The 23,214-nt window shown below is 39.9% G+C and overlaps 1 protein-coding gene across 21 annotated transcripts in view; it reads right to left on the bottom strand.

Annotated features, from left to right (window-relative positions):
* KALRN (kalirin RhoGEF kinase) overlaps nucleotides 1–23,214 on the bottom strand; it is a 668,360-nt gene that overhangs the window by 291,760 nt on the left and 353,386 nt on the right. For 17 of the 21 annotated variants that reach the window (XM_070466100.1, XM_070466108.1, XM_070466101.1 and 14 more), the window contains exons 12-13: nucleotides 15,232–15,440; nucleotides 11,795–11,969 (exon numbers count right to left, since the gene is read on the bottom strand). In XM_070466100.1, the coding sequence (XP_070322201.1) occupies nucleotides 11,795–11,969; nucleotides 15,232–15,440 (384 nt within the window). The remainder of the gene's footprint in view (nucleotides 1–11,794; nucleotides 11,970–15,231; nucleotides 15,441–23,214) is intronic. The other 4 variants (XM_070466106.1, XM_070466107.1, XM_070466118.1 and 1 more) reach the window with 1 other exon arrangement.

The raw sequence follows: 23,214 nt of genomic DNA, 5'->3' as shown, positions 1-23,214 counted from the left end.
TTCAATCCCTGGGTGGGGAAGATCCCCTGGAGAAGGAAATGGCAACCCATTCCAGTATTCTTGCATGGAGAATCCCAGGGACAGAGGAGCCTGGTGGGCTACAGTCCATGGGGTTGCAAAGAGTCAGACATGACTTAGCAACTAAACCACCACCAACTTATAAGAGATAATTTATAGAATGAATAGGACTGTGTAGGCTAGGCCTATAAATGTTTTTCCTTCTCATATTTAAAAAAAATTTAAGTAAAATTTGCATACAATAAAATACACAAATATTCAGTTCTATGAGTTTTGACAATTTTAGATATCAGTGTAACCATCACCAAAACCAAAATATAGGACCTTTCTATTAACCTAGGGACTCACCACTTCCAGTCAGTTCCTGCCCACTGCCTTCAGGTACTACTTTCTGATTTCTATCATCACAGATTCTTAGATTCCGTATAAATGAAATCATACAATATGGACTCCCATGTCTGGCTTCTTGTGTTCAACACACTGTATCTGAGATTCAACTGTGTTGTATCTGTTCATTCCTTGCTACTGCTGAGTACCATTCTATGGTGTAGAGATACTGTGATTTGCTTACCAATCCTCAAGTTGATGAACTCCTAGGTTGTTTTTAGTATTTCGCTATTATGAATAAGGCTGATGTGAAAGACTTGCACTAGTCTTCTGTGGACACAGGTTTTCATTTCTCTTGAGAGTCACTTAGGAGTGTGATTGTAGGGTCATAGGATAAGTGTATACTTAACATTCCCAAGAGGAATTTCACATTCCCTGTGAAAGTTCTAGTTGCTCACCATCATTTGGTATTATCAGTCTATTTAATTTTAGCCATGCTAGTGGGTGTGAAGTGATATTTTATGATTTTAGGTTGTATTTTCCTGAAAACTCATCATGGTGAGCACATTTTCATGTGCTTATTGACTGCTGGTATCTACTTTTAGAAAGTGTCAAGTTTTTTTTTTTCTCATTTTTCAGAACCTAGGTTATCTTTTGATTATAGATTTGTTAGCGTTTTAAATACATGCTGGATATAAGTCATTTAAGAGATAATATAAGGGAAAGAGCCCAAACAAAATTTTTAGTCCATTTCCTTGCTTACAAATTTAAGGGAAGTAAGAATAAGACAAGCATGAAATAAACAGTCTGCTTTTTCTTTACATTTTAGCTTTGGCTTTGTTTTCATGAAACTGAGTCAATGAAGAAACTGTTTGCTGCAGGAAGACCCTAGAGAGGTCCCAAGACATAAGTCTGTGGAGTGGAAAGGCAAGGTGCCAAGAGTCCTCATCAGAGCAGAGCAATGATGAGGTGCTTTAGCTGCGAGAATAAGGCTCAGAGGTCTGGTATCTTGAGAATCTGAATCCAAACCAAATGTGAAATATGCCAAGGATTCTATATTTGGTGTTTCTATATTCCTTCCTTCTCCTTCTCTACCTACACTACCCAACACCATTAAGCTGAGGGGTCCAAGTCTGAAATGAAGCCTGAAGAATGAGAATTTCAAGAAGCTACTCAACGCAACAGCCTGACTTCCAAGCTTTGCTCCTTGGGTCTATACACTCTTTACTATCTCTGTGTCTAACTCTCCCCAACCCCCAAGAACTGAAGCCCAGAGCCGTGAAATAGTCTGATTTATGTATTTCAAATGATGGCTGGAGTTTAAATTATTTTCTTTCCTGAGTATTTTCTGTTTCCTCAAGGAATATTCTATTATTGGCTTCCCCCTCTCTACCTTTCTAGGGCACAAGGCTGGCACAGAGCAGGGGTTCATTTTTTAAGAGAAAAAAATTTGTTTTCAAACCTGAAGTTCACCTTACTGCTAATGAACAAACCTAGCTTTCTAGCCCCATCTCATGCTCTCCTGTTATGTGAACGAGGCACGTGGCTTACTCTCTGTTGTGAGAAGTTGTTCTGCCCTCTCCAGCCACCTTCTCTGGTCCAGCAGCCCCGAGACATCCTGTTCCTCCTCCCAGTCTACTCAAGTCCTCTCCACTCTCCAAAGTCAACTCTGGCATGGAGTTTCATGACAACCCCCAGAACCTGATGTTTTTCACTGGCTTATCTCATTACACTGGACAAGGGTTAATTTGCTAGTACAGAAACAAAACCATGAAAAGAAAAACCTGTCTAGTGGATTAATCTGGTGATCTAACTCCATTTGGAGAGGAAACCTGGAAGAATTTGTTCTGGGCAGAAACTAGGGCTGAACCAAATGAGTGAAAGATGGAACATAAGGTACCCACAGGACATTCAGCTTTCAATCAACCTATTTTTTTTTCTTCCACTCAATTAACTCCATCTCAGCTCCTGGCTCACTCAGTTCCTCTCTTGGCTCTGATGGCCACTCTCTGCCTCGCTCTTCTGAATTAATTGAAGTGTTAGGATATGATGACCTCTTTGAGAGATACATTGGCAGTGTTTTCTATCCTAACAATTATCTACTCCAGAGTCACAGCCATAAGGGAAATCAGAGAAAAGAGCTAAACAGGAATTTAGATAGGATAAGAGGCAATGGGAAGTGGGAAAGCACTTCAAAAAGAAGCCCAAAGTTCTCCTGCCAGATGAGATTCACTGAATCCAGTATTCTGCAGCCCAAAACTGACTCCAGGGACTTGGTTTAGCAGTGGCCTTGGGCACTGTTCTCAGAAAGCCCTCTTCTTTGGCTCCTCCCATTTTTGGGGTCCTTTCCAATAGTTATGTGTAGAGGATACTTTCTCACCCCCAGGTTTCTTAAAGAAGATATTTAACCCTGAACTGTGTATTCATTATGGGATAGACAGTATTTACCACTAGCTTCCCAGGTAGCACTAGTGGTAAAGAACCCACCTGCCAATGCAGGAGACATAAGAGACAGGGGTCCAATCCCTGGGTGGGAAAGATCCCCTGGGGGAGGACATGGCAACCCACTCCAGTATTCTTGCCTGGAGAATTCCCATGGACAGAGGAGCCTGGCAGGCTACAGTCCATAGGATTGCAAAGAGTCAGACACGACTGAAGCGACTTACCATGCAGTGTTAAGCATTTGATTTTCTTTTATTTCATCCTTATAGCAACTCCTCACAGCAACAACATAAGAAAACAAAGGCACAGAGAAGTCACATCATTTGCCTCAGGTCTCAGAGTTGGTGGTGGCAGAACTGAGCACTCAGCTACAAGGTCAAGGGCTCTTAACCATGGTGTCATATCAACAGAGCTGGTCCAAGAACTAGCTTCAGGGGGTAGCTTTCTTTTTATTTTTCTCACTTCAGAGAAGTGCCTGTTTAACCTTTCCTCTGTTTTCTTCTCTAAAAATACCCTCACAAACTCATTGTAACTCCATTTTCTTCACTTCACATGAACCTTTAAAATTAATCATGTGCTTTGAACAGATCAATAAATTGTATGTTTGTGGCTTTATATAATGCCAGGAATAACTTACCCTTTCAAAAAACACACAACCTTCCCCTACTAAGATATTTTTGTTGACAAGTTTGGTAAATTTTAAAAATTGATTCTGAGTACTTATATACTTTAAAATATACTTTATATACTTAAACTATACTGAGTACTTATACTCAGTATAAAAGTCATATTAATCTAACTGGAATTCTTTGGTCCTTCAGAAGGCTTTGGGGCTTCCCTATGGCTCAGACGGTAATGAATTTGTCTGCAACGCAGAGGACCTGGGTTCGATCCCTGGGTTGGGAAGATCCCCTGGAGAAGGGCATGGCAACCCACTCCATATTCTAGCCTGGTGGGCTGCAGTCTATGAGGTTGCAAAGAGTTGGACAGGACTGAGTAACTAACACTTTCACTTTTATTTTCAGGAGCCTTTGCCATTAATAGGAGAAACATCTGCAATCTGGCATTGGGGTGTGAACACTGGGACAAAAGTTGTGGCAAAGAGAAGTGTAACCTGCCCTCTGCATGGGCACATTCTCTTTATGGCAAGAGCAAATGCCTGTGGCTCTCACAGCAGTTACATGAACACTCAGGGATCACCTAACAGAACAGGGTAATAAATTCAGAGAGAATAAGATGGGATGTTTGCTTAAAATGTGGATGCAAATACATATACATATTTATATATACATATATATAGCAAATTTGTATATATTATTTAGGCAGTTTATTAATAATAACAATGCTAACTACAATGCATTACAGTGTTAAGTGCTAGGTACTTGAGTTCTATGTGTTAACTCATTAAATCCTTAATAACTCTATGGACTAGGAATTACTATTCTCATACCTATTTCTCAGATGAGGAAACCAAGGGAGTAACTAGAATAAAATCATACAATTAGTAAAGTTGATGAGACAGGTTTCAAACCCAGGCCCTGTAACTCATACTGCATACTCAGTGACTATACTACACTGCCATTCAGCAAAGAGTGAGTGAGTGTGTGTGTGTGTGTGTGTGTGTGTGTGTGTGTGTGTGTATCAACACTACATATGTTATGCACATTAAGGTCCAATCCCATTCCAACTAATAGTGAGGAGGAAGGGTCTAAGGCATTTCACTGTGGTAAGATGCTCTGAAATACATGAGCTGTCAATGCAAATGAACATCTTTCTGTTCTATAATGTCACTATTTATATTAAAATGAGAAAACTGAAGGCTAAATATTCTTCACTGAACTACAAGTGCTGGCTGGTAGGAGAAGAGATATTGCAGCTAAATAGAGTTTCATTGCTTTGGGAAGGGCTATTTCATCTACAATGGGTATGTATAGTTACATGCTCTTTGGACTGCAAGGAGATCCAATCAGTCAATCCTAAACGAAATCATCCCTGAAAATTCATTGGAAGGACTGATGCTGAAGCTGAAGCTCCAATACTTAGACCACCTGATATGAAGACCCGACTCACTGGAAAAGACCCTGATGCTGGGAAAGACTGAAGGCAAAAAGAGAAGGGGGCCTCTCAGAGGATGAGACGGTTAGATAGCATCACTAATTCAATGGACATGAATCTGAGCAAAGTCTGGGAGATAGTGAAGGACAGGGGAGCCTGGTGTGCTGCAGTCCATGGGATCACAAAGAGTCAGACACGACTTAGCGACTGAACAACAACATATTTATGTGTATTACCACTGTGAAACTAAACTAAATTACCATAGCCATTTGTTCTTCTTGTAGTCTAGTATTAGGTTCTTTTCTGTTAATCAATTAAAATGATGAGATTAGTGAATTCTAATACAGATTGTTTTAAAAATATATCATGGAATTTCACTCTGTTTTAGAAATATATACAATCTGTCCAGAGTTAAAATATTTATGTATGTAGGTATAAGGAAATCTTTGAGGATACTGCAAGAAGCAGTATGGAAAAGCAGGACTTAGCAATAAAGAAATCCATGCAGTTATTTTTTGAGTATTGTGAAAAAATGTAAGAACATATCATAACAATCTAACTGATGAGTTCCAATGTTTAGCTACCTAATTTCTATTCCAACTGGATAATTTAGATAATGGAACACAATTTTTATGACCAAGTTCATGTTCTTTTTTTCATTATCATCATGATTAAAATTGAGATCTTTTAAAATAATGACTGATACTGAGGGGATCTTGAGTCTTTATTTTGCCCATATCTTTGCCTCTTAATCAGTTTGAGACTCATAGAAATCTACTGTTTTCAAAAAAATCTCCCCTCTGTTGAAGAGCTCTCATGATATATATTGTTCACCCATTCTAGAACTTATCAATGCTTGAGTGTCAGAACGGGTTTTCTCCCGCAAAGGCTAAACACCCCATGCTGGAGTTTACATTATTTCCTTCTACTGAGTTCCCTGCATCTTTACCAGAAAGAAGTGGGCAGCATTTGAACCTTCATAATGTCACCTGACTTCAGGTCCACAGCCCCTTACCCACCCCATTACAGAATGATCTGAAAGCTTCCATTAGGGATCTTTGATAATTTAACAAAACAGGTGACATTCCAGAATACTAAAGCTATGTAAAGAATCCTTTTTCTTTTTTAATGTGAGGGGAAACTGCCAATGATTCTGAAATCAATTTGACAAAAGTCTAGAAGAAACTATCAAATAAATATTTTGTGAGAATTTTGGTTTACTTTATTGTACTTATTCTGTATTTCCTTTGCAAAAGATCTGGAGTACATTTAGAAAAGGCTATAGGGATCCCAAGGGAACCTACAAAGATTGATCCCAAACAAATCTTACTTTTTTTTTCTTGATATAGTTACTATGTTGGTGAGTTTGAGGCACATTACAGCCAGGAGCAGCAAGGCTTTGCAGAGTCTAACACTATCTATGGAGGGCTATGAAATTGGACCAGAAGATGATGTGGCCCTTTAAGGAATGACTGTGCAGGCTGATGGCTCTGTGTCACTGAAGGAAGATGTCCAGTGAAGCATCACAGAGCCCTGCCTGACCTGGCCAATATTTCAAATTGTTGAAACACTGTTAGAAATAATAAATTAAATCTATTTTGATAGGCTGAAGAACTGCGCCAGAAAAAAGAGAGTAAAATTTGAGAGGAAAAATACATAAGATGCTTTCATTTAAATTTTTTAAAAAGTCAGTGTATTGGAAACATGTACCCTGAAAAAACAGCCAGGGGTTTTTAAGGGAGCAGAAGCGTCAAAGGACAGGTGATAAAGTCATAGAAACGTCTCTTGGCCTGTGCGTGTAGAACACCAGCGTCTTGGACACACAGCTCCCCCAGGGTTGGTGGGGATGGGGTTATAAGTCACCGTGGATAACTAGAGTCCAGCCACCAGGGGCAATGAGGCAACAACATGGACCCAGGAAATGGGGAGAACACTGGGGCTATATCCCACAGAAAAGGGCTAACTGTGAAGAGAAGTAGCTATTGAAGTTTTAGAGTCAGAGGGGACTGCAGAAATAACTTTCACAATCTCAACACTTTCTGGATAAAGGAAAAGAGGCCTATGATGAACATTTTCAAATATTTTTAAAGTTTCCAAAAAGAGGGAGCAGATTTGTTCTGTTTCTCCAGAGACCAGAAGCAGGAGGAAAGGGCAGAAGATCTTGGTTCAACACAATAATGAGATCCTGAGTTCCCTCCTCTCCTGAACTCTGCTTCTGGGCTCTGGAGATATTCTGGTAGAGGCTGGATAGCATTCTTCAGAGATGCCAAACCCTGGCCATCAATTTTTACCTGTCCTCCAGGTGTCATCTTACTGGGAAACCTTCTACAGGCAGTCTGAAAAGCTAAGCATTCTTGCCTCAGTGTTCTCATCGACCTGTAAGCCTGTCTGTGTCATACATTATCACTATGGGATGGTTCTGTTTCTGTGGTTCTTCCCAACTAGCCCCCAACTAGCAGGGACAGTTTCATCCTCAGTGCCCAAAATAATTTTTGAGGCATAGTAGGTGCTCACTAAATGTTTATCAAGTTGAATTTCTGTTAGGTAAAAGGCTGACTGAACAATCTCACTCAAGTACAAAACATAAAACGCCTCTGCATACAACCAATCACAGAGCTGATACTACCAGTAAATAACAATCAGCTATCTCTACTCTAGGAAGAATTTTCCTCCTTGAAGGCCATTTTTCTCTAGCCTCAGACTGGCCCCAGCCTATATCAATATGAACCCCATGGATTCAGAGCTGCTATTCCACTCCTTACTCTGATTAATTATGCAGATTAATTTTCAGGTACATTGAAAAAACTTTGATTGTAATTATAGAGTCAGAAATTTAAAAGAAAGATTATAATTGTGGCCCATTTTTCATAAAGTCCCTTATAGGTTATCTTTCTTGGTGTCATTCCTAGTACGCTCCAGTATGGGTATGCTCATCCCAGGGGGTGCCCAAGATTGCCCACTGATAACAAATAGAAAAATTCTAAGTATATAAATAATCATATGTATGTACATATATATTATATGCACACATATTTGATCAAACTACTACTAAAAAAAGATACAACATTTCCCTGGAATTTCATAGTATACTGATCCCAGACTCTCACTGGCAGATGGTGTGGTGGGAGGACTCCTCAGGGGTCATAGGAAGTACCTCAATACAGACGGACTTTCTGGCTCATCTGTTCAGCTGCTTTCAGCATATTTCAAATTATTGCTCTTTTCATGTGCCCAGTTAAATGGACTTATCCATTATCTAGTTTTAACTAAACTACCCTTCACAAAAGACATGTGGCTTAACAAGGTTCCTCAAAGAAACTACAGTTTGAAGATAATACTGACCATGAAAACTCAAGAGAACCCTGAACTCTTTGGCAGCCACATGATGGGGTAAAGAAACAATGACAATCTAATCAGATCTGTCAAGAAGTCAGAACCAAAAAATAATTGAAAATTATCAAGAATACTATTTGAAATATAGAACTGCAGCTTCTAATGAAAAAGTCAAGCTTCATTCACCCTAAAGGCACAGTGAATTTTGAGATTATTAGTGACAGTAGAATATGTACATAATTTATAAGCTAATAAGGTACATATGTAGAGAGCTGAAAGTTCAAAAATAGTTTATTGTGTATAATCAAAGGAGTTTGGAGACCACTGACTTGTTCCTGTTTCTAAAAATAAAATATTTTTAGAAATATTTAGAAATAAATAAATTTCTTTCTTTAGAAAGAAATAAAATATTTCTTTCCAATCATTCTAATTAATTGTATAAAAGGTGAAATGCATGGAAGCATCAAAAAGAAGAAGAAATTTTCCATATTCTTACCATCACAAGATAGAGATTATTTGCATTTTGTGAAGTAACTTTTCTATTACAACTGTTTCTTATAACATATCTTTCACAGAAGTAAGCTGAACTTACAGGGAAAAAACTTTATAGAATATCTGTGCATCATTGCTTCTGGTCTCCAGGGATATGAAGAAGGCATATCAGGAATGCAGTCTTGGTTTTTTAACTTTTGCCTAATACATTTGGGATAAGGGTCACTCTTAGCCAGGTACCCTCAACCCCATCCCAGGTACTCCGGGAGCCATATAATTAAGTAAAGGGAAACTAGTGCAGCAACTCATGTGTTATTTTAATTTTAAAATGAATCAGCTCATGCCAGCCATCAGTGACATGGCTAAGGAGTCTTGACTTAGACTCCCCAGATGTCGGGGGCAGGCCTGCACTGGTCTTCAGTAATCCCTAGGAATTCTGAGTATGTCCATCAGATGCCTTCCTTTAGGGAAGGAAACCATAGCTGTAGGTCCTGCAGTGACAGCCTCTGCCCTGGCTTATATCCACACATCTCTCATTACAGAAACCACCCTCAGTTTCACACTCTGAATCATCTCTAGAAGCTTGCCTTTTACCCCTACAGTGAAACACTAGCTGGCATTTGAAATAATCTCATCACCCTCAAATATAACTCTGACAATCTGACTTAAAGCAGAAATTTTCCATAGGTTTGGCAGGATTTTCATTCCTATCTAAGATGAAAAGCAACATTTCCCCAAGTTTTGGGCCACACCTGAAATGGGGAACCAGACCTCTGCTAAAACCTGGGTGCAGAACCAAATTCTTATTCTCTTCATTTGACCTATTCACTATTTTCATCTCCCTCATTTTATTAGATCCTTTACTACTTCCCTGCTTAAGCTTCGCTGCATACCAAGCTGTCCAAGTTGTCAGGGTGGGAGGGGAAACTTTTATACAACACAAAGGCTGAGAAATGCAAATCCTAAAATTTAAATATCAAGTTCTTCTACTGCAACATTTAAATAGGATCAAATTTTAAGCTATTTGATCTATAGTCAACTTTATTTAAAAAAAAACAAAGCATATTTTTTTTCTGTAGGCTTTGGATTGGAAATGGATCCTCCCAGAATCACTGCAGACAAAAACATCCTAATGGTGCCCCCAGCTGATGTCAATGGGTTACAGTCCGAGTAGTGAAGTGAAGCTAACTGACCCATTCTGGAACTAAACCAGCAACCCAGACCTCAAAACCACAGCCATCTCACCAAATAAAGCTTAAACACCCAAACCCTTAGGTTATTTCCTTCTCCTTAAGCATTTTTTGATGTGGACTTGGAATGATAGGAAAATAAATAATGAACACAATAGCCAAATTCCCACACCTGCTAATGTAATTCCCTCATGGATGTATTCACTCTTAGTGGGTCAAATGAAGTCGAGGAAGGACGGTGGGAATGTCTGTGGCCAATACTACTGCAACCAAACATCACATCTGTTTATTTCTCACTTGCAATTACCACTCTTTCTTTTATTACCTTTGTCACCCCATGTTCATTCCTTTCCTCACACTAATATCTCTAATTTTCCATTGGCATTTTCATTGTTCTTTCAATATATGTTTAAATACCATTTGCAACCTGAAATCACTATGAGTACCAATTCAAAATAGATTATAAATATAAAGTATAAGTAAAGTCACTTGAAGTTATGGAATGAGCTGGAAGGATAATCAAGATCTAGATTGAAAGACTTATCTCTTTATTTCAGAAATTGTCCAGAGAGCACCTTTTAGAACACGACATCTTTAAGTAAAAATTTGCAGTGGCTTCTAGAAGTTAGGATAGAGGTGAAGAAGAGAAAGGTCAAAAGAGAGTCAGAAATAGGAAGGATTGCTCTAGGGATTGAAGAAGAGGGCATCTGTTGCCAAAACAGCTTTCTGGCCTGTAAGGGGTTGGGAATGACATTGAGACTGGAATATTGGAGCATTCAACATTTGAAAGGTTTCCCTGATGGCTCAGATGGTAAAGAATTTGCCTGAATGCAGGAGACACAAGTTCAATCTCTGTCGGGAAGATTTCCTAGAGGAGGGAATGCCAACCCACTGTAGTATTCATGCCTGGAGAACTCCTTGGACAGAAGAGTCTGGTGAGCTACAGTCCGTGGGGTTGCAAAGAGTCGGACACAACTGTGTGACTAACACTTTAACACTTACGTTTGAAAAAATAATAATTTTCCTTCCCAAACCAGTTCCACAGAAGTTTCCATAGATATTGTTGGGAAGATCAATCCCAGACACCCAGAAGCCTCAACTTGGAGATGGCGGGAATGCAAAGTAAAGTTTTAATGAATGGTAGGCAGAGAATTGGTTTTCCTTCACAACACACCAGCCAGGAGCAAAGAGAAGACATAGTTTTTAACCATTTGCCATCCCTTAAAAGGACAATGCTCCATAGGTGTTGGATGTTTTTCACGCCTCAGAAACCCTACTGACCTGGCTTTAGTCACTGGCTTAAAGCAGAAAATAATAAAAGATTGGTATTATGTGGGACAGACATTATTAGTAGGCATCACAAAGAGGACACAAATATATCAGAACACCAGAGTCTGACCTTCCCCGGATGAGCTGAGGCGTTGATGAGATGAACCAGCAAATGACCTTTGCACATGCTTAGTTTCTTAATAAGCAGAAAGTAAATGAAGGATCTGGGTCTTCCTTCCTCTGACTCCTGACTTCCTGGCTGCTGTGTGAGTCCATCCAACCCCTAATCTACAGTCACCAGCTGAGGAGACCACCCAATCTTAATACCTCCCTACTCAAGAAGCTATAGGATTTAGCAAGTCTACCTCAGTCACCAAACGACGAACTCCATGGTCTTTCAGGAACCAAAGTGCCAAGTAAGAGTCCAGTGCAAACCAACAAACCCTTCCCAGGGGACTAATCCCAGAGACTGAGGAGAGGGCCTCTGCTTGGCAGTGGGGTGAAAGGGACTGGAAGGAATCCAACATGGTGAACATGAATTTGCTGATCCCTAAAAATGTTTTGTGATGCATAATTCCATCCAGTCCCCTTAGTCTAGCTCTGGGGCAGTGCCCTTGGCCAGGAAGCAGCCTGCCTTCCACCTGCCCACACCTCCTTCCCACATCTACCTCAATGGTGTACTGCTCAAAGATGCGCAGCTGCAGGAAGATGTCCAGCTTGATCTTGCGTTCGTGGAACAGCTCCTCCATTTGCACCTGGGCGTCATCCAGCTGCTGCAGCACTGACTCTATGTGGCTGATGGAGCTACTATGCGGCGTCTTGTTGTTGGACACAGCCGAGTCCCTGTGGCACAGTGGGAGAGAGAAAGGAGGGGGCTTGTCATATTAAAAGTGACAGTGGAGAGGGAGCCTTCCTTGTCTCAGCAAGGGGGATGGGAATCAATAGAGTCACTCAAGCAATAGATGTTTATCAGACTTCTATTGTGAGCCTGGCACCGTCTGCCTAATAGGTGAACCAAAGATACATGTACCCTCTTTGGGGTTCACAGCACTGTAGCTAAGAGATTAGCTGCTGTCCTATTCCTCGGACAGAACTGTGACAGGAATCAAATGAAATAACACATGCAAAGGGGCTCTATAAATATCAATGAAATGGAATGGTTCCAAACATATATGTAGTCTAATATACACATATTTCAATACACACACACAAATACACATAACACGATACATAAAGGCAAACAAATTAAAAGTATATAGAAAAAAATCCTTCCTAGTTTTAACTCACAGGATCATGGTTAAAGTAAAGTGAGATCATGGTTGCAAAAACCATTCATCCCCTTTATAATTCTATGCCAAAGTTATGGCTGGTGTTATTTAATAGGCTTCAAGCTATACTTAGGAGAGCTTGAGGTCTTCAGGCTGCAAGCCTGGCTCAAATCCCTGCTCTGACATACATGGGCTGGTGACCTTGGGAAATCTCCTCCCTGAGGCTCAGTTGCCTCCTGTAAAGTGGATTTAATAATCCCTGCCCTGCTCATGGCATGGTTTGCTGTTAAATAAGATGGCATGTATGACCGTACTCTGTGACCAGGAATGTGTATGAATGACTGTTAATTCTGAAAGATATGTCAGGTTCTGACTGGGGCACAGGTCCAGTTGGGGAAAGTAGAATCTAGGGCACAAGAGGCTGAACAACCAACAAAGGCTTCATAGAGGATAAGCCCTGATTTGAGCATTAGAAGAAAAGGATGAGCCAAGAAGATGGGAAGGGTGGGTTTTCCGAGCAGAGAAGGTCCCTACAAAGGCAGGAAGGGGAGATGACACAGAGGGAATAGAAAGATAAACATTGATCTGCTGAGACAAATGAGGTGGTAACACCTCTAAAGAGACCATTACAATAGAAAAACTGGAATTTAATAAGTTTAGATTCTATAGGGCCTTGAGTGAGTAAGCTAGAGCCCCTACACTTGAAAGAAACAGGCACATTCATTATCTCATGATATCTTGGTTTCTGACACAATCTAAGAAGTCAGAGGGTAAAGTCCTCAGTTTTGAATGCTCTCATCAGCAGCTTTTCTGAAGACCGGGTCCTTTTGTCTGTCTCAGAAGCAATAGTATCTGAGCTCGCACTGTTACTGGAGGGAGCACAAGGCCAAGAGCCTCCCCTTCTGTCACCTACAGAACTTATAGTCCCTCTCTTCTCACCTTGGCCTATTTGGGCATGAAAGCCCACCATGCACAGCTTCCCCCAACCATGGAAAGAACTCAGGAAGAGTACTGAACACTATACATTGTGCATTTGCTGAGAACAGTACTATTGGGAGGATGTGACTACTATTTCTGATGGCTCCCCTCAGTCTTTCTCTATCACTCAGCTTCCAGAAGGAAAAGGATGATTTCTGGCCCCTTTGTATAGCACCTCTGTGACTGTCATATACACTAGAATCAAAGAGACAATGTGAAAGCATCTTAGGTGCTTCAGCGTGAAGAGTCATGAGGACTAGGGAAGACGTGTGTACTGATGTGTGTGCGGCATCCTGCCAATGTCTACTAGGGAGCCTAGGCGAGTGTCAGACTAGTGGAGGAAGGAACAGTCACCAGTGGTTCTTGACACACGCCTGTGGTCCTCTCCGAAATCCATAGAACTTAAACTTGTAGGACAGGCATCAGCCATCTCATTGCCTCCACCAACACTGAGTAGCCTTCAGCCCTCAGGCATGGTGCAAGGTGGGCAGGGTATCTGCCACAGACTCAGCCCCACAGAGAGGCCAGCCAAGCTCGTGGAAAGCGTTTGGAGAGAAAACACAAAAGCCACTACATAATTCCAGAGTTGACAAGCTCCTAGAGTGAACCCCTTAAACCACACAGATGAAACAGCTGAGACCTAGAGAGGTTAAGTGATTGCTCATTACTTGGAATTTTCCTCAGAAGCAAACAACAGTGGAGTTTTCTAGGTAGGCAGACAAAACTGTCATGTATTATACATTCATGAAGATGAACCAGGGGAAGAAAGGAAAGAGGCTGTCTTGTTAGTATGCAATAGGAGGACTCAGAACATGGTGTGTGAATGTTTGGAATAGAAATGATCAATCCAACAGAAAAACATGCCAGGGCTATGTAAGTTCTTATTGTTTATCTAATCAGACAGCTGGTTTGGGGGTGGGGGTGGGGGGCGGGAGGAAGCCTCTCCAACTGAAGAAATTCCCTCTGGCCTCAGGATTGTCCTGGTCTTGTTGATGATATTATTACTATCTGGACCTGGCAAAGGTCCCAGCACTCAGTGATCTGGGGATAGGAACAAGTCCCCGCAGGCAGACATCATTAGTGCCATCAAATCCTATTTACATATCACCTGGGCACACGGCCCGTTGCTGAGGGCTTGCTCAAGGCCTCGTGACACTTTATCTGAGGAGCTGATGCCCTTGACAGCGACAGGAAATGAGATATTGATGCAAATGGAAAGGAGGCAATGGGGTGGATTATTATAAATGAATATAAGGTGTCAGACAGGATTTTCTAAGATTCATTCTTAGCTATATTTGTTTAGGGCAATAGAGAAGGAGTTTTATTTTCTGGGTACCAAGGAATGGTAGAAAAGTCATATGTGGGTAAGTGGAAAGCACAGTAGGACATATCACACACTCTCTACGTTTGCATGAGGCCAAAGGCAATCATTTGGGGTCACATATTACTGACTGGAGCACTGGAATTCAGAATTAGCCCACGACCAGATGCCAAATAACACTATGTTCCATAATGGCTATTTCTTCACATGATCAAATATGCCATCATTCTTTATGAAGATGCTGTTTATTTTCTATTGAAAATTGCTAAATTTTTATTGTATTTATATTACTTATAGATCACTGAATAACATCTTCAATGATACATAATTCTGTGAAACATAAGAGCTTTTCCACTGACTAATTCATTCTAAATTCAAGTTGGGTATGGTGCAGGCATTTTTATATCTGACAGATGGAGAAACTGAAGTTCACACAAGACCACAAAGCTGGCTGCAGCTGAGCCAAGACCAGGACATGATGACTTATCTCGTGTCTAGTCCAAGGCATTTCCCACTGGAAAGCACCGCCCATGCTGACCTGGCCTCGCTGGGCTCCCCCAGGGAGGGAGGCGCTGACCTGAGTTGCTGGATAAGGTCTTCGCCTTCCTTGATGACATTAAGTGTGGCATCCAGAGTGGCGGTCTGCTGCTGCTGGAACTGCTTGATCAGTTCCTGGACCGCATCCACAGAGTCTGCACAGACATCCTCCAGCATCTCCTTCTGAAGGTCTTCCATCCATGTCCATAGCTGTGGGGGATAGAGAGAGCAGAGTCTACTCAGGGCACATGGAGTGGAGGGCTGGGGTTAAGGGCAAGAGTGTGGAACTCAGGTCATCCAACCTACCCTTAACTACTCAGTTCAATATCAGACTGTCCTTCTAATCAGCACTCTATGGGTCAGTTTGCATCTCTGTATTTATATTCACTATCCATCTCAGCTAAGTTTACTCCACTAGTACAGGCATTCCCTAAGGACAGGAATTACCCTCTGCCTTACTTTCTAGTGGTTCTGGAAAACTGGTCTTAGAGCAGGAAGCGCACTCATTTTTGAGAGAGTGGGAAGAACAGGAAACTGATGATGGACAAATTCTATTTCATCTTTCATAAAGGAGGACTCTGCATACTTCCCGCAGATAGCTAGAGGCTGATTCCCAGAAATGTATCATGATTTTACAAATATACAAGAAAGAATGGGATGTTCACTAAGAACCAAGTGAAGATTAATTAAGAAAACATGTGCTAGGCTAGACTATTTTTTCTTCTAAGGACTGCTTTGTTGGTTAGAAAGTTGACTGCTAAAGAGGCATAGCTTATCTTAATTTCAATCTAAGGCATTTCCCTCATGATATTCAAGATGTTGAAATGCAGTCAGGATGATATTACTGGTCAGACAACTTTAAAAGAGCTAAGTGTAGTGTTTTGAATGGAATAAGTACTGGAAATGATGAGGAGTTGAATTGAAATACTAAAAATTCATTTATTGATAGCTCTTCCTCATACTGAAAACAGGTGGACTTCCAGAGTGCTCCACTTTTAAGTGCTCTCATTGAGCATTTTCATGAATGGTGGAGGGAAAGACATGTCTGATGTTTGCTTAGAAACAAGGATCCTTCCCCTGGTTAGCAGAAAAGATAAGCTCATGACTCTACCAGGAGAAAAGCCAGTAGAGAGAAAAAATTGATAGAAGGAGCCAGAAGATGCAGATTGTGACTGCTGTTCTTCCCATAACCTGTGGTGTCTTTGAGTATATCACCTTTGCTTGTCAGACTTCATGTATAACATAGGCTGAGGAAAGCATAAAATAAAATAGTTAACTTACAGTTCTAACATTCTGTAAGTTTTCCATGTTAAAAACATGGATAAATATCCATCTTAAGAATATTATTTCATCTTGCTGGTTCTCAGTATGGTAAACCATGGTGTGGCCTTTGTAACAAGTGGTTAGAAAAGAGACAATAAAGAGAGACAAAAATAATCTTCAGACTTTTGACAAGTTATTCTTGTCCTTAAGAGAGGAAAGGCCTTAAGTATGACAGAAGAGGTTGAGTTCATAAGATTAAGAAGCCCTGGAGGTAACAAATAAAAGGGGAGTGTTCTTTTTGGACAGGTAAGAACTTCTCTGAGCCTCAGTTTCCTAATCTACAAAATGGGAAGAAAAAGGTTTGACCTGCTCACTTCAAATATTATGAAAAATCAATTATTTACTTATTATCAATGCTTTAAATAAACAGATAGCATTATTAATAAGCCTATTGCAAATTATTAGTCAGTGATTCTGTCATTTAGCAGCTTGTGTCTGGTTTAGTTCAATTTACTATTTTTTTTTTTTACAAATAAGCTTTCTGTTATAAAACACAAGTTTTCCGACTATTTAAGCTCAGGTACATTATCCTATAGGTATGAATGTATCTATTTCAAATCAGTATGAAATCGGAAAGTTCAGGATATTGGTCACTACAACTTAAAGTTACTTCAGACTTTCTGGCTGCTATTTTTCCTTGAGCAAAACCATTTTCCAACTGTGCTGAAGTCCTTGGGTATGAGATAATGGAATCTCTGAAAAATTGCTATATAGAGAGGCAATAAAGCATAGCAGTTAAGAACTTCTAAATCAACAATACATTAATTAAAAAATTAAATAATGAAGGAAGAAAGAAAGAAAGGGAGGGAGGGAGAGACAGAGCGAAAGAAAAAAAAAGAAAGGCAAGAAAGAAAACACACCCAGTTCTACCACATATTACCTCTATAACCTTGGGCAAGTAATGTACCCTCTTTACACCTCAATTTTCCTTGACAGTGAAATGAGAATAGTAATAGTTGTTATCCCTACAGAGTTTTAAAGATTATCAATAAATTGATATGTGTGTGTGTATATGTGTGTGTGTTATGTCTTTATGTATACACATACAAATAAATGAGATATATATGTATATATACATACACACACTCTACATTTATATACATTTTATATATAAATATATACATATGATATGCATATCACTTAGAAACAGTGCCTGGTATATAGTAAGTGCTAGATATTACTAAATTTTTATTTTTTTAATTTATTTTTAGATATTATTATATTTTAAAGATATTTTTATGCAAGTCACCTCCAGTTCCCACTAGAAGACAGAGGAAAAGTTTGAAGTACTCCATTTTTAATTGGTAAAAGATCGATACTGGATTTGATCTTTCAATATGCTAACATGAGTTGGGCCCCTCTTTTCTGTTTTTTGCAACTTTGTCCTGGGATACCAAAGGAAAACCTAGAAATTGAAAAGTCCAGAAATTTCCTTTTTAAAAAAGCAAGAAAAGACAAGATTATGTGAAGAGAGAGAGAGAGATTAAAATTGTGGCTAGGAAACAGGTCACTTAAAAAAAACAAACTTAGTGTGTCCAGGTAGAAAAGGCACTGGACGGAAGACTGCTCAGGATGAGGCTGGTATTCCTATTACAAGAATGAGAGAGGACAGAAGCTTATAGATATCTTAAGGAATTTATTTTATTCAAGATAATTTTGTTCTCAGTACCATCCTTAAGCTATTTTAATGGCTTCATAGCTTGGAGTTTCATTTTTTTCTCCTTTTCAGTAAAAAACGTAAACACTTCTGGTGTAGGTCTAGGGAAGAAAGTCAGCATTATTCCTTTCTGAGGAAATCCACCATGACTCATGACACTCCCTCCACCTGGTAGCCATGTAGCTAAATTGTAGGGACCAAAGATCAAACTTGCCAAAGACGAGATGTCAGTGTAACAACAAAAAGACTAGAGAAAGATGAGGTATGTCTGAGGAAATGCACTGACCTCAGGAGTCAATATCATTTTAATAAAAATGTGTCCTACTCCTGTATATTCTCTGATTAATGAGTTGAAGTTGATTTTTCACATTATCAGGTCATATATTCTACTTTATTGTAAAGAAAATCTTGTCTATGGTAGATTAAAACCTACCACTAAGGGAAATCAACTAAGAAGTCAATGATGTACAACATAGATGCCACTCAACAATACAGGAAACTATAAGCAAAGTGAAAAGACAACCTTCAGAATGTGAGAAAATAATAGCAAATGAAGCAACAGACAAAGAATTAATCTCAAAAATATATAAGCAACTCCTGCAACTCAATTCCTGAAAAATAAGAGACCCAATCAAAATGTGAGCCAAAGAACTAAACAGACATTTCTCCAAAGAAGACATACAGATGGCTAACAAACATGAAAAGATGCTCAACATCACTCATTATCAGAGAAATGCAAATCAAAACCACAATGAGGTTCCACTACACACCAGTCAGAATGGCTGCTATCCAAAAGTCTACAAGCAATAAACGCTGGAGAGGGTGTGGAGAAAAGGAAACCCTCTTACACTGTTGGTGGGAATGCAAATTAGTACAGCCGCTATGGAAAACAGTGTGGAGATTCCTTATAAAGCTGGAAATAGATCTGCCATATGACCCAGCAATCCCGCTGCTGGGCATACACACTGAGGAAACCAGAACTGAAAGAGACACGAGAACCCCAATGTTCATCGCAGCACTGTTTATAATAGCCAGGGCATGGAAGCAACCTAGATGTCCATCAGCAGACAAATGGATAAGAAAGCTGTGGTACATATACACCATGGAATATTACTCAGCCATTAAAAAGAATTCATTTGAATCAGTTCTAATGAGATGGATGAAATTGGAGCCTATACAGAGTGAAGTAAGCCAGAAAGAAAAACACCAATACAGTATACTAACACATATATATGTGGAATTTAGAAAGATGGTAACGATAACCCTGTATGTGAGACAGCAAGAGAGACACAGATGTATTGAATAGTCTTTTGGACTCTGTGGGAGAGGGCGAGGGTGGGATGATATGGGAGAATGGCATTGAAACATGTAAATTATCATAGGTGAAACAAATTGCCAGTCCAGGTTTGATGCATCATACAGGGCGCTTGGGGCTGGTGCACTGGGATGACCCAGAGGGATGGGATGGGGAGGGAGGTGGGAGGGGGGTTCAGGATGGGGAACACATGTATACCCATGGCAGATTCAAGACAATGTATGGCAAAACCAATACAATGTTGTAAAGTAAAATAAATAAATAATTTAAATTAAACAAACAAACAAAAAACATAGATGCCACTCAGCCCAGTGGTCAGCAGCCTGATAAGGAAAGGAAAGGGCCAGTCTACCTTCAAGGGGATAAAATGTCAAGTAAAATTGCTATGGAATTTGACTCAGAGATAGGGAAGCACCAGAGACAAAGGGTTAGTGAAAACATTTCTTCATTTTTCCTTCTGTAAAAACAAAACCAAAACAAAACCCAGATGGAACGAAGTTCTTTAATGGAATTGGTATATACTGGGGATAATTCTCAATCTTGCCCTTGTCCTAGCTCTATGATCATGGGAAAACTACTTCAAGTACTTCATACTTAAAGTACATGTGCATGAGTGTGTGTGTGCAGGTGGGTTCTCTAGAAGCCGAGGTAAAGAAGAGAGTTGTAATAAAAATGCCTTCCTAAATTGAAAAAAACTGCAGTCACATCTTTGACACCAAGACACCCAAAATCTAGAGAGTTTAGCAACACTTTGAAGATAATTGTACTACCAAGTTAAGATACTATTTAGTATCTGGAAGGCTTGAGTAGAGAACCACAGGAAATCATGCACAGTCGCCCCCTGGTTTCAGCAAGCTTAAATTGCAGGCTCATAGTTCTGAATAAGCACCTCTGAGGCAGAAACATCAGTGCGACTAACCTGTGAGTAAGGACCCATATTCCGTTCCTTAGGCTGTAAGTTTCCTACTATCTGAATTTCCTGTAGGTCTCCCTCTGTCTATGTGTCCATCTGACTTATTCTTGAAGAGCATGCCTAGATTACTTTGAAAAGAATCCAAATCAGAGAGTCACTTCTATTATTAATTTATTCATTATCAGGGAGCCAATGAGACTGAGTCAGAATGATCTTGCAGTTCAAGTTATCACAAACCATTGCCAGAATGAGGAGAAATCATGGAGTGAGTGAGGCAGCTTAGGAGCAGCTACCACATGCTTCTTCCTGCTGTCCTCCATTTCCATTTCTCTCCCCTAGGACAATCCTCTTAACCCTCTGGTTATCTACTGTCTAAAACATTAATTAGTACTGTGCCTCTGCCATCAACCCACCTGCTCCCGAGAAAAAAATCTCCTGTTTCAGCCATTTCCAGACCTTCTGTTCTTGATCAAACACACCTGTGCGAGGACCATTCTTTCAGGGTTCTGCTCTCTGTTTGGCAATAATTATTTGGGCCCTGCTTCCCAGGTGGGAGCCTGGTGGGCTACCATTCATGGGTTTGCAAAGAGTCAGACACAACTGAATATGCATGCACAAGATACGTACACTTAGGTCTCTTTATGTGTTCTCTCAGAGAACACATGTAATTATGGCCCAAAATACCTACATCTAAAAGAATGAACTGATTTGAAACTCTCTGAACTTTGGTAGAAGGGGAGTTAAGGCAGCCTTTCAATGAGCTACATAAAGTTTGCTCTAAGACTGAAACCAGTGAGTTCAGGAAGGGCCAGCGCATGGACCCCATTCTGCTTACATAGAGGGGCAGCCTGAGAAAAGGGAAACTGAAAAGGGCAGGAAGGGAGGGATAAGGAAGGAAGAAACTAGGAGGTTTGTAGAAATAACGAAGCTTATGGATGAGAGCTTAAGGAAAGAGGTAATTTTACTCTGTTGCTTTCTCCTGTTGATTGGCTACACCATTTGCACAGTTCCGGTAGCCACTGTGCTGATACAACTGATTGACTCCTAGAGATGACAAAGGAACACCAATTCCATGGGATGAATCACCCCTCCCTCATTTTGAAGGCATCATTTTCCTTTGGCATTGACTGCCAGTTTTTATCTCTTAAATAAATACCATACCAGCCTAACAACTGACGTAGAAGAAGTTGTTTTGTTCTTAAGGCCAATAATCCCCTTTGAAAACTGATTTAGTTTTGGTTCTATAGTGGGCAGATAAAGGAATATGTGTGTATGTGTGTCTATGGCATTTGTGGTGTACATACCCATTTGAGCAGGAAATAGCATGAAAGAATGATTTCACAGAGTTATAAACAATTGGAAATGGCATTTAATGAAACATCTAACAAAGAGCTGAGGTTGATTATCTTGGCCACATTCCTTAGTTGATTTGACTCTCATATTATGACTACAAAAATATCTAAATACAGTTATTTTGAAAACCCAGCAATTGCAGCATTTCCATGGAAACACAGCAAAGAGAGAGAATTCTGCCTGGACAATCTCTGTGGAGCAGATGACACTTGCCACAAATGCCTTTTTTTTAAATGACTTTTTTCTCCTGGACAAAGAAAATGAGGACTTGAGTAAATACTTCTCCCTACATTCTCCCTGAGCTTTCCAGACCAGCAAACAGCCAGCTGGCCTCTTGTCCTCAGGCAAAAGGAAGATATTTGAAAGTTCAGCACAATTTATATTAATAGCTGAGGTTCTGGATGCATAAGAAAGTTCCAAGCACATGTTTGTCACCTCTCTTTATTATGTAGCTCTTCTCTCAAAGTAGAGACGGAAAGTTTTGTTTTCATAAAATAACATTTGTTGGGATTGTTCCTCACTCTCAATTGAAAATATTAAAGAAAACTTATAAAACAGATAAAATATTCAAAGGAAAATTAAATCATTCATAACATTCTTAACTTCTTTGTATACTTCCTTCTAGTCTTCATTCTAAGTATGTGATCAAAATTGTGGTCATGATGGATATACAGCTTTTTATATATTATACCACAAGCTCTTTCTAATGCCATTAATGATCTTTGACAATGTGATTTATAACTGTATAATATTTCACTCTATAGATTCATTATGATTTAGTGAATCACTTAACATGGAATATTTAGATGGTTTCTAATTATTCAAGGTTATTAATAACACTGCAATTAAATACTTAGAAGTCTTTAACCCTCCAGACGCCTTTAGTCACCAAGAATTCACAAAGCTGGCAAACAGAATCAAGCAGACCCTTGAATCTGCAGAAGAAACGAGCCTGGGGGACATCTTCTTCATATCTTCCTTCTGTTTCCCCTCTGATCCTAATTAAAGTACATCTTTGGTACAGCTGAGTAGAAAATTATTCTTCCATTCACTCTATTTACTGTAAGAGAGAAAAGATCCATAGCAACTCAAAATTCCCTCACAGACTTGTGGACTAGTAAACTTGGCTACTAACCTTGCCTTGAGTAAAAAATCAGAGCTTTGCCTACAGAGTAAAGAGGATGGAGTCAAGAGTTAACTGACCAGGATCAGAAAGGATCCACACTTAGCAAGGTCTGAGAGGTCGTATGTCTTGAGAGGCATTAAACAGAATAGGGAAAGAGCAAACCACAGGTGTTCCTTCATTAGCCCATTCAAGGATCCTCACTCTGACTGCCTAGTAATCCATCTCTGCCTGCTACACAGGCTGCAGAGGAGAGCTCCCACAGGCAGCTCGGATTCCCCAGCTGCCTTTCTTTGTTTA

The sequence above is a fragment of the Odocoileus virginianus genome, chromosome 4, assembly GCF_023699985.2.
Source record: "Odocoileus virginianus isolate 20LAN1187 ecotype Illinois chromosome 4, Ovbor_1.2, whole genome shotgun sequence".
Taxonomy (NCBI): domain Eukaryota; kingdom Metazoa; phylum Chordata; class Mammalia; order Artiodactyla; family Cervidae; genus Odocoileus; species Odocoileus virginianus.
The sequence above is the reverse complement of the archived record's forward strand: the minus strand, read 5'-3'. Positions and strand labels throughout refer to the sequence as shown.